Here is a 15,126-nt window from a genome sequence, read left to right on the forward strand (position 1 = left end):
GGTGCAAAAGGATCAGATCATTCAATCGAAATCCATTCCTATTTTTGTTAGCTTCGGATAACCCTCTATCGAATTTTTGGATTTGATCCAATTGGAATTTGGATCACCCCTATCCGGTCCGATAGGATCCGATAATGATCTATATATGTATATATTTATAAACATATTTACTTATAAAAATATATGTATATATTAATATATTTATTTATAAATATGTTTATATTGCATTTTTTGTAAATTTCTTATAAAAAGACATGTAATATACATGATGAAAATAGTTGAAAAGAAATACTTATATTTTTTGTTTTTCTTTATATAAACTTTTTTGTTTTTTCTTTTAATAATTATTAAAATTTTTCATAATTTGAATCGGATCGGATTAAGTTCATACATCTAACATCCTTAACATATCCGGATTTAAATCATAGAGATCCAATTGGATCTTGTATTCTGCTAACAGATCGGATTCGAATATACCTTGATTTGAATCCGATCCAATCTGTTTGCATCCCTACATGATCGATTGTGTAAATTATCTCACAAGTTGTATATAATATATACAAAATTAGGGTTGTTCATAGGTCGGGTTGGGTCGGTTTGTTGGCATTTTTCCAACCGACCCGACCTGGTTGGTTTACCTAGAAATGTAACCGAAATTGACCTAGTACTAAGTAAAACCAACCTGGTCGGTTTGGGTCGGTTTTGTGAATGATTCTTTCGGTGTGAACGGTTAAGGATTCAAGTCTAAGAAAGCAAAGGCTGGATGCCTGGAAATTAAAAATGATTTGATGGATTAAAACTGATATTTTATATATATATATAATATAATATATATTTCCACAAATATATATCTAAAATATATATTAAAACTGAAATATATCAGATATATATAATATAAATGTCTAAGTCGGTTCGGGTCGGTTTAGTTTCGATTTTCACACATGAAAATCGAAACCAAACCGAACCATCGGTTTATGTTTTTTTGTAACCCGAAACCGACCAGTGATAAAGAAAAATCGGCCAATTCGGATTGGATTGGACCAAATTGGTCGATTTAGTCAATTTGGGTCTTATTATGAACAGCCATATATGAAATCAATAAGTATGATTTGAACAAATCCATATAATTTTATCCACAATTCAGAGAGTGTAGATTGATCTCTATCACAAAGTATGGTATAGATTAGTCTATATCTTCAATTTCTCATACACGTTACAAAACACCCTTTTAATTGACAACAAACAATTTCACATCAGTATCATGGGAAGAAATTTACAATGCACGGTTGAGATGTGGTGTGGGGCGCTGATGTTAACTCATATTTGACCTCTATGACCACAGCTATCTTTGTTTTTTCTTTTTAATTGTGATATGGGTTATGGGTTATGGATGCACACCACGAACTCATCACATGGTGGCCATGTGCGCCTCGCCGCCTAACATAAACATAAACAAACGAGACAGCTGCTGGGTGGGTTTACTACACCTATCACCTATGCCTATAGGCCCTATACTATACTAGTGGTGTTAAAAATAAAAATTATAAAGAAGTATGGGCGTTTTATTCACATCTGACATCCCCACATTATATCAAATGTAATAGCTAAGCAAACTGACAGTGAGACAAATACAGACTTTGCTTAAAAGAATAAAGCCGCTTTGATTTGTTTTCTACTTTTTACTTTCTCTTTGATTACTGTCCTCCTATTGGAACTGCTGAGGTGCATTTGCATCATTATTTCTTTCTCTCTGTCTCTCTTTCTCTCTTTCTCTCTCCAGCAAATAGCAAACTAGCAATGTCTCGACTCTTTGAATTAAATTGAATAGAAAGAATTAAAGCAGTGTTTGCTTTGTGGTTTGAGAATGCGCTGCAAACAAATCAAGTCCAAATGCCCATCAACTTCCAAACCGACACAACCGTCTTTTACTTTAATTTACTTAAAGAATTCAAAAGGGGATGATGATTGAGATTGAGTAAGACCAACTTTAAAGACCCACATCCATAGGGTTCGTCCGAATAGTCTGACTTGATAGTAATTGGTATGGTACCCAAACCCAAACCCTAAATAAAATCGACCTACAACATGTTGACCGGATCTGACATGAATTTAATCCCAGTAGGGGCAACAGTATGAGAATTTGCCCCCTAAATTGCCCCCAAAGTTGAAGTATTTCCTGTTTTTGATCCTTACAAATACAAATGCAAAACCATATATTTTGAAAGAGTGGTATTTATGGGGAAGCGGAAGATTTTAACCACATATTTTTAAACTGTGATTATGCTAAACAGACTTGGAGTATTCTTCAATTGGAAAATCTAAGGCCCCGGCCGTTTGGTTTGTGGGAATAGGGATTTGGAATCGAAATCAGAATGGGTTATTCCAATTCCAACTGTTTAGTTGAGCAATATCGGAATTCCATTCCCATTTCTTTTGGAATGGCATTTCCTCATTTGAGGAAATAATCATTCTCTGTCTCTCTTTTGGGAATGACATTTCATTCCTGTTGATTTCAATTCCCATTCCCATTTCTGTCTGAACCAAACATACTATCAGATTAGACCATTTCGATTCTGATTTCGATTCCAACTGTAAACCAAACGGGCCCTAAGACCCAATCACTAGGGCATGGTGTTAGAACATGGTGGGAAAGAGTGTCTAGAACCACTAATGCTATAACCCACAAAAAAAGATTTCTTTTATTTTTTTTTTATGGAGATTATGGAAGAGTAGAAATGGGAAGGTCTTCAAAAATATCACCATTCCTCCAGCCATACTATTTAGTAAGTCTGTGGATGATAGCGAAGAATTCAACAGATTACATAACATTGGAAGAATAGAGAAGGAACCTAAGAGTATATGGGTGAGATGGTTCATTCCATGGTTTTCAAAATCAGACCAGATCGAACAGTTGGACTGGAAAAACCGGGAATCTGTCAAATGACCAATTCCGTTTTCCCCAAAAACCGAATTTCCCTTTAAAATCGTTGATTTTGATCAGCGAACCATTGAACTGGACAATTAATTGTTCGAGCGGTTTTGACTTATTTTTATTTTTTGAATTTCTTTTATTTTTTTTGTTAGAACGGGCCGAGTATTCAGTTGGAACGATCGGACCATTCAATCTGATAATCGGACCCCTAATCGGTTCGATTTTAAAAACCATGGTCCATTCCAAATGAAGCTGTGATCAAGATAAATTCTGATGCGTCAAGTAAGAGTGATGGATCGCCCGCGATTGGTTGTATTGTGAGAAATGACAAAGGAGAAGTGTTGATCTATAAAAGTAAGTTGGTGGGTCATTGCTCCATCGAACACTATGGAGGCTTGGGCTGCCTTGGAAGCACACATCATTGCCAAATCATTTGGGGAGTTTAGCATTTTCATCGAAGGAGATTCAGAACTGTCTCAAAGGCCGATATCCTTATTTCGATCTTTGGATCGGATTGGATAATCGGATCTAAATTCAGGTCATATATATATATATATATCTTATTTATATTGTACTTTGTAAATTTTGGTATATTATTTATTTTTTAATGAAAAACATGTATATACATGAAAAAAATAGTTGAAAAAATATTCATATTTTTTATTTTTCTTTATTTAAATTGTTACATTTTCTTTCCCTTTTAATAATTTATTAATTTTTAAAAATAATATCAGATTGGATCAGATTCGAATATCCACATCCTGATTGAAATTAAATAAGTATTTATGATGAGATCCAATGGAATCTTTGGATCGAATTTGAATATACCTTAATTTGAATCTGATCCAATTCATTTGCATTCCCCACCCTAACAACTCAACTTGCTATATTAATAGAACTCGCTTAGGCTGCATTTGTTTTATGGTGTAAAACGTCATTGTCAGTTTGATTTTGTCGATGTTAGTTTGCAATGTAAAAAGTTACATGATTTTATTGACATTTGAGTAGAGTGGAGTTTTATAAAATTTTACATTGATTATTGATATAAAAACTAATCTGTGACATCCACGCAGTCCCAACGCAACCTTATACAGAATTAGTAAAATTGATCGACATCCACGCAGTCCCAACGGACAAACCTGTGACAACGACATGCTTTCTATGTTGGTCCGTGGCCACCATTTATTGCAAGTAGAAAAATATTATTTTTTCGATAAACAAGTAAAAAATATTTCAGGGACTCGACGTATTTGATGAATTGAATAAGGATGGAGGCCAAATCGAATTACATTAATAACTTGCATTGTGGAGAGTCTCGGTCTCGGGGTGATAACTGATAACCTCCGACCCGGGAGTCCGGAGTCCGGACCACTGCTACGAACTACGAAGCCCACAATTTACAATGCAAATATCCTGCCAATAACAATTGTTTAAGTTAATACACGACTGATTATTTGATTTATTTGATTAATGTATTATTTTGGCTTGTAGTAATTAGCAACTGTACAACAAAACATATTATTCTCCTAATAAATTCCTTGAACAATGAGAATTTGCATAATATGCCCTTTTAAGGGCTTATTCATTAATTAAATAATTAAAGTTTAACAAAATTAATTACTTAATCGTCGTATTAGTGATGATAATTAAGGGTTATTTTAGTGATGATAAGTAATATATATTTTTTTGTTATCACTTATTTTCATCTGTAGGCACTGTGTAGTAGTTTCGCTTTACCTTTTTAGGAAGTTACACTGCTCGCTCACACTCATAGTCTCATACCCCCATCAAGGCTGAACTTACTCCTCCGGTCCTCCGTCCTCTCCCTTCCCGCATCTCCTCCCTTTGTTATGCTTATGCACTTTGAAAACTTGAAACCCCATTCCATGTCTATATGATCCCTCGAGACCACCCGAAATCCTCTGATATCGACACTTATTTTTTGAAATGGCAGAAATCCACATTCTTGCAACATTTCTTTCTATTCTACTCATTTTAAGCTCGGCTCCAATGGTGGAATCTGCCATCGGCGTAAACTGGGGGACAATATCTTCTCACAGGCTCTCACCCTCCATTGTGGTCGATCTCATGAAGGAAAATAAGATACACAAAGTCAAGATCTTTGATGCAAAGCCAGATGTTCTTTTATCTCTAATGGGGAGCGGGATTGAGGTTATGGTAGGGATTCCAAATGAGATGCTAGCCGTATTTAGTTCATCTCCTGTAGCTGCAGATTTGTGGGTTCGCCAGAATGTGTCCAGATATATGGTTAAAGGTGGCGTTGATATCAGGTATATATGCATGTATTCTGTCCGTTTTGTATTTTATTCCTCTCCTGCTTGCTCGCTCTTCATATTTTGTTGCTTAAATGTTCTGGGTTTAGATTGATGTAAGTCTTCTCTCTCGATATGCTTTTGTTCTGTTTATTGCCTGGTTGAGATATTCTTTCTTTTCAAGCATTGGTCTTACAATCTCTGAACTGAAGTCTTTCTGTTTCAATGCCTCTTGACCTTTCTTTATCTTTATATCTATTTTTTAATCGGTTTCCTTTATATCTATTGTTTCTATCAATATTTTCTTTGGTTGTTTCATATATACATACTTAGTAGTATCTCTTATTTGCTATTATGTATATCCGTTAATTTTTTTTCTTTGTTTTTTTTCATTGAAATGACTGCTTCCCATCCTGCACAAGGTTATTTAGAGGTGCCCCTTGAACGAATTCAGCGTCTTCTCCATTCACTCTTGTATTACAAGACTGTAGATGCCAATTTGGCCTGAAGTGTTTCATTGTTACCCCCTTCAGTGTCTTGGTGGAGCAGAACCCACGTTCAACAAATATAGCACCATGTCCTGAAGAAATAGAACCAGGCACCATTGACATGTCAAGGACTAGCATGTTCTCTCAATGTTAACATACTATTCATCCTTAGCATTGTCAAGAACGATTTTTTTTTTTCCAAGTGAGCTATATTTACTTGATTTCTAAGACAATATTGTTGTTAACTTTGTGATTTTTTTTGCTTCTTTCACAATTCCCTGATCTTGGGTACAACTTCCAAGTTAGAAAATGATTTTTTTTTATCACACTCCACTCCTCGGCACCTTGCTCCTCATCTCTTTTGAGTACGATACTTCCTACCATCAGTTCTTAAAATTTTCATATATGAATACTAGAAGTTTATTTTTTTTATTTGTTACTCCATGTATTGTGCATAGGCTAGGTGTTAAGATAGTTCTTGGTGCAATTGTGTGTTTGTCACCTAACTTATACACAATACATGCATATATTGTAGGCATTAAGTTTTACGATAGAAGAACAATTAATGGACCACGATGGCTGAAAGTTTTCACACTAGAAGTTACCCATGTGATGCACAGATTAATGCTGCAAGGGCATTTGTTCAAAAATGAAGTTTTCGATTACACTAGTTACTAGTAATAAAATATGAATTTTTAATACATTAATTCTTAAATGATTAAACAAAGCTATTATGCATGCATACAATCACTATTTATAATTGCAATAGCAGAAAATTTATATAAAAATTAATTATTTAATTTATTTGTATTTTTTTGTAATTTTAATTTTTCTTAATGAAGTGAAAAATTCACAGGTGAGTTTTCTTCCATGCATCAGTAATAACAAAGTGGTCAAAACGATCCAGAAAACTACATTTATGGATCTTATAGTGGCTCTAGAACTCAATAGCCTAAGATGAACTCACAAGCATTTTGTGAATCTACCATACTCAACATCCATATGTGAAATAAAAAGTTGAAGAATCGTAGTTCTTCTTTCAATCAATTTGTCAGTTGTCACATTTGTTGTTGGAGTACAGATCAGTCCACATTATGCGTGGTACAATTGCAATACAGTCACCTTTGCCATTATTTGTAAACACTGAACTGAATAACTGCAAGCACTGAATCCAATTACATAAAAGTTAAATTATTTTATTTATTTGTATTTTTCTTGAAATAGATGATGTGAAAAACCCAAGGCTGGTTTGTTTCAACTCTTAAATAGAAAGAGGGAGGATGATTGAAGGGTGAGGACTGAAGAAGAAAAGACAAGGGAGGGAGGTATAATAATCCTAATTAGTATTAGGAAGATGAGATAGAAAAGGAAAGCTTGTAGGAGGGATGTGATGTGGGGATAGAGGACAGGGGTAGAAAATTGAGATTAAAGGAGAGGTTTTCTAAGAGATAGGGGGTGCATCATAGGGTATAGGTAATTGACTACATCAAATCATATAGGAACCAACCAATTTTTTACTTATATTTAAAAATAATAAAAAGCAATAGATGAATGATTTGATGTAAAAAGGTCAAATATATACAATAAATGACAAACTTAGCTGTATGGCTTGATGAAATTTGGACTCTCTTCCCCATTTAAATTCTGGTAAATGGTAATGATTCCATTGTTTACAGTCTATGTGTGGGACGAAAGAAACAATCGTATCTTTGAAAACAAAGTTAAATCCTTTAAAGATTTGATCTCTCATATAACCTACTTGTGTAATATGTGGGTGGTTAATTTTTTGGAGTTCAAAGGAGTCTCATTGAATGACTTTCAAAGTAATGTGGTGGAGATCCTTAACTCCCCCAGAATTGTCCCAGAATCTTTCCTACTTGGGAAGAGGAGGTGATGTCAAATTTTGATGGAAGTGCCCTGGGTAATCTGGAGCAGTGGGGATTGGTGGTGTATTCAGGAGGGCTGGAAGTTTATGGTGGATTTCAGTGGACTGATTGGAAATGCTGATTCTACAAAGGATGACATTCTGTCTGCACTTAAAGGGCTCCTAACTGCGAAAGAGTTGGGACTGTCTTTCCTAGCTATTGAAGGTGATTCTGTTAATACTATAAAGTGGCTCAAAGAGAAGGATGACATCCCTTGGAGGATAGCTCACTAGCTGGCTGAGGCAAGAGATATTATAGGTTCCTTGACTGTAATACTTAACTGGCTTCCTAGGGAATTAAACTCTTTAGCAGATGTCTTGGCCAGGTCTGGTGTCCACAAGGAAGCTCTGTTTAATGATAGAACTGGCTTATGTAACTTCTATTTTTTTGACTTGTTTACTTTGTACATCATCTCATGTACCCACTTTGATTTCTTAATATAATCAGTTATTTATTCTGAAAAAAAAAGTGTATATTGCATACTAGTTTGAAAAATCTTTGCGTTTTCCACATTTATCTTTGTATGCTAGTTTGAAGAGCTCCATGAGTGCATTTTCTACTTGCTCTTAATGTCCACAATTTGATTACAGGTACATCGCAGTTGGGAATGAGCCCTTTTTAATGAGCTACTCAGGACAATTCCAGCCTTATGTCATGCCTGCTTTGCTCAACCTACAGCAGTCCTTGGCAAAAGCAAATCTGGCAGGATTTGTGAAGCTAGTAGTTCCTTGCAATGCTGATGCTTATGAGTCTACCCTCCCTTCTCAGGGAGCCTTCCGGCCGGAACTAACACAAATCATGACTCAATTAGTTTCCTTCCTCAGTGCAAATGGCTCCCCGTTTGTAGTCAATATCTATCCCTTTCTAAGTCTTTATGGAAACTCAGATTTCCCACAGGACTATGCATTCTTTGAGGGAACAACTCACCCGGTTGCAGATGGGCAAAATGTTTATTACAATGCATTTGATGGAAATTTTGATACTTTAGTTGCAGCTCTCAACAGAATTGGATATGGTCAGATGCCAATAGTAATTGGTGAGGTAGGCTGGCCCACAGATGGAGCCCTGAGTGCAAATCTCACTGCTGCAAGGGCCTTCAATCAGGGCCTCATAAATCACATCCTGAGCAACAAGGGAACCCCTCTGAGACCAGGAGTCCCGCCCATGGATATTTATCTTTTCAGTCTACTTGATGAATGCGCTAAGAGCACACTTCCTGGGAACTTCGAGAGGCACTGGGGGATTTTCTCTTTTGATGGCCAGGCGAAGTACTCTCTGAACATGGGCAATGGGGTATTAAAGAATGCAAAAAACGTCCAATATCTTCCATCAAGATGGTGCATTGCAGACCCAACCAGGGATCTTTCAGGTGTGGTAAGTCACATTAAACTTGCTTGCAGTGTTGCAGATTGCACAACACTCGTCTATGGGGGTTCATGCAATGGAATTGGGGCCAAGGGAAATATTTCTTACGCGTTTAACAGTTATTATCAGCTGCAAAAACAGGATTCACAGAGCTGTGATTTTGATGGGCTTGGACTGGTTACTTTCCTTGACCCTTCAATTGGTGACTGCAGGTTTCTGGTTGGAATTAGTGACACTAGTTCTTCCAGTGGACCACGTGGTGGTTGGTTTGCAGCTTGGGTTATGGTTCTGTGGATGTTTGAGTTTCTAAGAATTATGGGTTCTTTGTAATGTGGAAGTGGTTTCTTGAGTGGGTTTTTCTCGGTCCCTTCTGAAACCTATTGTAAAAGTTATACATTGAAGAAAGAAAACTACAGTTACTCAGAGTGTATTCAAAGGAGAGTTTTATTTTAGTGATTATAGTGGTTGTATCTTACAAGAAAAGATGGTAAAAATTATTCTCCCATTAGGCTCTTCCTCTATGAAAATTTCTCTGAGCAAAGACAAATGGACAGATGAGCAAAGACAAAATTTCTCTGCAAAGTCGGTGACTCATCACCTCTCTATATATATCTTTGTACATGTAAACTATACACAAGAATGAGAAATTCTTGCTTTGTTTTCCTATCTCGATACCATTCTTACATGGTATCAGAATGGCAATCCGCATCTCCTTGCTTCCTCTGCATTCCTCGTTTCTTTTCTGCAAATCTTGATTTGGTTTGAGTTTGGTGGATCTTGATCAAGCTGTGCTTCCTCTACTCAGTGATTCTTGATTCAGTCGTGCTTGCTCTGTTCAACGATTCTTGATTTGGTCATCTCCCTGCAACTCTTGACTCAACTGCAATCGGCGGTTTCTTGATTGAGTATTTCTTTGCAACTGTTCTAGCTATTTACATGGAGATTGAACATAACTCTCCTTGTTTTCTTTCTTCTTCGGACAGTCTAGGAATGATGCTTGTGTTTTATCCTCTCACCGGCGACAGTTATCCCATGTGGCAAAGAGTAATGATCAATGCCTTGAAAGCAAAGAACAAATTAGTCTTTGTTGATGGATCTCTGCCAAAACCAGCAGCTAGTGCTGCAGAATTCAGTGCTTGGACCAAATGCAATGCAATGGTCATTGCGTGGATCTTCAACTCCTTAGCAAAGGAAGTCTACAACAGTGTAGCATTCGTCGATACAGCAGTAGAAATCTGAAAAGAACTCCAGGATCATTTTTCATAAGGAAACATTCCTCGGATATACGAATTGAAGCGAGACTTGGCACTGTTGTGTCAAGACGATCACACTGTCAGTGCATATTTTACAAAACTTAAGGCACTTTGGGATGAACTAAATTCTCTCATGGTGTACCCTAAATGTACTTGTGGAGCTGCCAAGATTTTCTCAATGGAGCGTGAAAGAGACAGAATCCATCAATTTTTTATGGGTCTCAACGGATCGTTTAATATGGTTTGATCAAACATTCTTGGATTTGAGCCTTTGCCTACTTTAAACAAGGCCTATGCCCTCATAATACAAGAGGAGCGTCACCAACAAATGATGGTTCCCTGTTCTTTGCAACTTGAAGCTACAACACTCACAACAAGGGATAAAGGTACCGGGGTGTCACAACCAAAACTCCGGTGTGACCATTGCAAAAAGAACGGCCACACCAAGGATCGATGTTATGCTCTCTTTGGATATCCTCCAAACTGGAATCGGCACCGAAATGACAAAACGCCAATTGATGACTCTGGTAAAACCACCTGATCTTCTGCTCTTACAACTACAGAAAATACAAACCAACCAAATACATCAATGAATCAGAACTCACCGGTGGTTGGCCTAACTATGAACCAATACACTCAATTGATCTATCTCTTGAATAGAGAATCTACTGACTTTGCAGCCTCAGTCTCAGCTGGTAAGGATACTGTTCTTGTCATTGATTGGATTATTAGCAGTGGTGCTTTAGACCACATGGTATCAAATGATGCCTGGTTTGATACCTTTGTTAATGTCACACCCACAAGCATCCGTCTTCCAAATGGATCACTGACTCACACAAATTTGCGTGGATCCATCACCACGTTGACACACTTGAACCCACTACCAATCATCTAGTGGACTCTTCATCATCACCCATCACCTTCCCACGCCGCAATACCACTATCCTTATTCAATTCAATGACTACATTTATCAACTTCCTCTTTCACTAGCCCAATCCCATCTCGCTTCCCTTCAAGATGAACCCAAGATCTACAACCAAGCATCCAAAGACCCACGATGGTGTCAAGTTGAAGGGATGAGAGATCCATCATATGGATGGCCGAACCTTGCAGGAAAGTAGGGCGAAATTTCAAAAATTTTTCTCTCTCCCATTTGGGAATCACATTCCCTGTTTTTGAAAAACTGCAATTTTCAATTATCAATCTTGAACCAAGAACCGAACCAAATCTGAACCACAACAGTAGGAGAGAGATATACCAGATATGAAGAAATAGTATCTTCCAATGGAGGTGTTCACGCCCAATGAAGGATCCAAAGACTCTTCCACTAAAGATGATACAGTGTAGGATAGAGCAGAATCAACAGTGTTTTTCCAAATAACCAAATCCTTCACCAAGAATTCACTGGAGGGTAGGTGAGCACGACTCCCAATCAGTTTTCACCAAAAAATTGATATAAAAAACGCTTCTTGATTGCTCTTATAACAATGGAGATCGAACTAGCTATGGCGGCAACTAGAGGAGAACGCAGGGAGAAGATGGCACAGTCACATTGTTGCTGTCTTCTCTCTATGTGATCTGAGATCTGATCTCTGGAATTTGGGATGGGTTAAATGGTTCACTCCCTCCTTTTATAGACTAAAAGAGATTAGCTCTTAATCCCATTAGGAGTTTTCTGATTCAAATCCTTATTTGAATCTAGATTTTCTTTAAGAGATAAGGATAAGTCATTATCTTATCTACATATTGGATCAGCTCTCTCCTAATATCATTAGGAGGTTTCCAGATCCAAATTCAGATATGGACTACCCTATCCTATCTGCTGATCCAATCCCAGATCCGCCCTTCTTTAATTAGTCTAATTAAACCAATTCGAAATGGGCTTTAGGCCCAATAAGTCTATGTGCTCACTAACCCTCTAAACTGCTGCCTAGCTGGGCTTCTTTGTATGGTGTGGAACTCAAACATTGAGCTACACATCAGCCACATGGGTTCAGCCCAACCTCTGTTATAAGGCCTGACTGAATTCACTAAAAAGATTGTGAACCCCTTGAAACCCATCACATGGGCTTCTAATGGGCCAAACACTTACACTAAGTGGTCTCTGGGCCAAACCACCTTATAAAAACCCAGGGACTGTGGGCAGATGCAATATTAGCCCATCAGGTATTACTCTCAATGGTCTTACACTTAACCTCTCAGCCCATAATGATCAAACATTATCCGACAAGAGATGACATCTCACTCGGCTGCAAGGAACAATGTTGCACTCTCTACTCACATGGATCCCGGGAATTAAAACATTTTGCAAACATTTTGAAATATATATATATATATATATATATCCGTATATAAATATATTTTGCAAAACAAATTTCAACGATTGAAATCGGCTGCCGGTAGTCTTGGTTTCCATCATAGAGAGTGCATCCCCGATCATTACCTTTGTCCGAAAAAGGGGTTGATCCTGTCATTATGATCACCCACTGAGATGAATTCTCGGACTATCCCAACATACCCAGATTTTGATCCCCGCTAAGGATCTCACTGATTGGCATATCAAAGACAACCAAATCCAACACATAGTATAGTATCATAATTGAGTCTAGGGGTTAGGTGTAACTTTTCAGTTTTGCCCACTAATCACCAAGGTCCAGGGTAATACTGGAAATCTGGTCCGGTTCAGGGTAATACTGGAAATCTGGTCCGGTTCAGGGTTTCAAGTAAACGTACACTGCATGTACCTCGGGTCTCACCCTAGCAGCTGAGATAGGTCATCCCAACACTTGGCGGCACATCAATGTCAGCCTTAACAGAATAAATCTCCACAGACTTATCCAACGGTTGTGAACATTCTAAACTAACACGTGTCTCATAAGTGTCTAGTTTAAGAGTATTACACAGAAACACACCACTATAACATAAATCAAATATGTATTTTATTCATTTACAATAAATGTCATAATTTACATCAATCTGATTGGAGCTAAGGGCATACACTGTCTAACACAAGCAATGGCCGATGAAATTGCAGCCCTAAAACAAAACAACACTTAGTCCATTGTACCATTATCTCCTGGTAAGAAACTCATTGGGTCAAAGTGGGTCTAAATACAAGGCTGATGGTACTATAGAGCACTTCAAAGCGTGACTTGTTGCAAAAGGTTACACTCAAATTGAAAGCCTTGATTATCTTGACACCTTTGCTCTAGTGGCTAAAATCACCACTATTCAATGTTTACTCGCAGTTGCAGCCATCAAAGGTTGGGATCTCCATTAGCTAGACGTGAACATTGCTTTCCTTCATGGAGACCTCCATGAAGAAGTCTATGTGACCATTCCGTAAGGCTTTGGGCATGCTTTTTCCAACTATATTTGTAAATTGAACAAGTCTCTCTATGGCCTCAAGCAAGCCTCTGGAATGTGGTTTGAGAAATTCACATTGTCACTGTCATCCTTGGGTTACAAGCAATCACCATCTGATCATTTTTTCTTCACACTTAAGTTGGGATGCTCCTTTGTTGTTGTTTTGGTATATGTTAATGATGTCATCATTGCAGGAAATGACACCACTCACATTTTCACTCTTAAGCAACACCTAGATAATCTGTTTCGGATCAAAGATTTGGGCCCACTTAATTTTTTTTCTTGGACTAGAGGTATCTAGATCAAGTGCTGGCATCTTTCTCAATCAACAGAAGTATGCTCTTGACATCATCCGATACACAAATATGATGGATTGAAAATCTTCTTCTACACCCATGGAACCTCAAAGGCATTTCACCGACACCTCCAGTCTAGCATATTCAAATCCAGCCCAATATCGTCATTTGATAGGTCGCCTTATCTACTTAATAGCAACACGACCAAACATTTGTTTTGCTTTCAACTATTTAAGTCGATTCATGGAAGACCCCAAACAAAAACATTTTGATGCAGCTTTGCGAGTGTACGCTACATCAAAGGCACTGTGACCTATGGCATTTTCTTTCAACCTCCAGTCCTCTCTAATTCCATGGATTTTGTGATTTTGACTGGGCCAGTTTCCCCTTGACTTGTCGCTCCACCACAGGCTATTTGACTTGACTTGGAAATTTTCCTCTATCATGGAAATCAAAGAAGCAATACACTGTTTCTCGCTCCTCTGCCCAAGCAGAGTATAGAGCCATGGCCATTACTTCTTTTGAGTTAGTGTAGTTAAAGAGGATTCTTACTGAACTATAAGTCAATCTCTCCACACCTCCTACTCTTCACTGTAACAGCAAAGCCGCATTACACATTGTTGCCAACCGTCTTCTATGAGTGCACCAAATACATTGAAATTGATTGTCACTTTATCCGTGATCTCATCCAACGGGGCGAATTGACAACCACTCATATTTCTAGCACCTCACAGCCAACAAATCTCTTCACCAAAGCTCTCCACAGGTTGTTTTTTTTCTCTTTTGTCCAAGTTGGGCATCCAGGCTGCTCCAACTTGAGAGGGGAGTATTAGAAAACCAATCGAGAGCTGTAATCTGCCACGTGGCCACGTGGGCAAATTCGGTGACTCATCACCTCTCTCTCTCTATATATATATCTCTGTACATGTAAACTATACACAAGAATAAGAAATTTTTGGTAACTATATATAAGACGGTTTAGATATTCGTCCAAAACAATAAGATTCCTTACTTCACAACCAAGGCTGTCTCATTGAATGTCCGGCTCTAATAATATTCAAAAGCTCTAACGAATTTTCTACAAGTGACCTGGGGTTGCTGTAGGTCCCAGATAAGTTTTGTGTTGGGGAAAAATAGCTCTGCCATACCATCCTTATTGGATTTAAAAATCAAAAAACATGTATGTGCTGCTATGTAGCAGAGATCAAAAGTGACAACTTTTGCCAG

At 37.7% G+C, this 15,126-nt stretch overlaps 1 protein-coding gene across 1 annotated transcript; it reads left to right on the plus strand.

Annotated features, from left to right (window-relative positions):
* Window positions 1-4,640: 4,640 nt before the first annotated feature.
* LOC148874974 (glucan endo-1,3-beta-glucosidase 6-like) lies at window positions 4,641-9,645 on the plus strand. The gene is made up of 2 exons (XM_088965934.1): window positions 4,641-5,223; window positions 8,209-9,645. Exons 1-2 carry the CDS (start codon window positions 4,880-4,882, stop codon window positions 9,311-9,313), a joined length of 1,449 nt encoding a protein of 482 aa, XP_088822060.1. The 5' UTR covers window positions 4,641-4,879; the 3' UTR covers window positions 9,314-9,645.
* The last annotated feature ends 5,481 nt before the right edge of the window (window positions 9,646-15,126 follow it).

Source organism: Nelumbo lutea, chromosome 1 (genome assembly GCF_056320005.1).
Source record: "Nelumbo lutea isolate HS-2025 chromosome 1, American lotus-T2T, whole genome shotgun sequence".
Lineage (NCBI taxonomy): Eukaryota > Viridiplantae > Streptophyta > Magnoliopsida > Proteales > Nelumbonaceae > Nelumbo > Nelumbo lutea.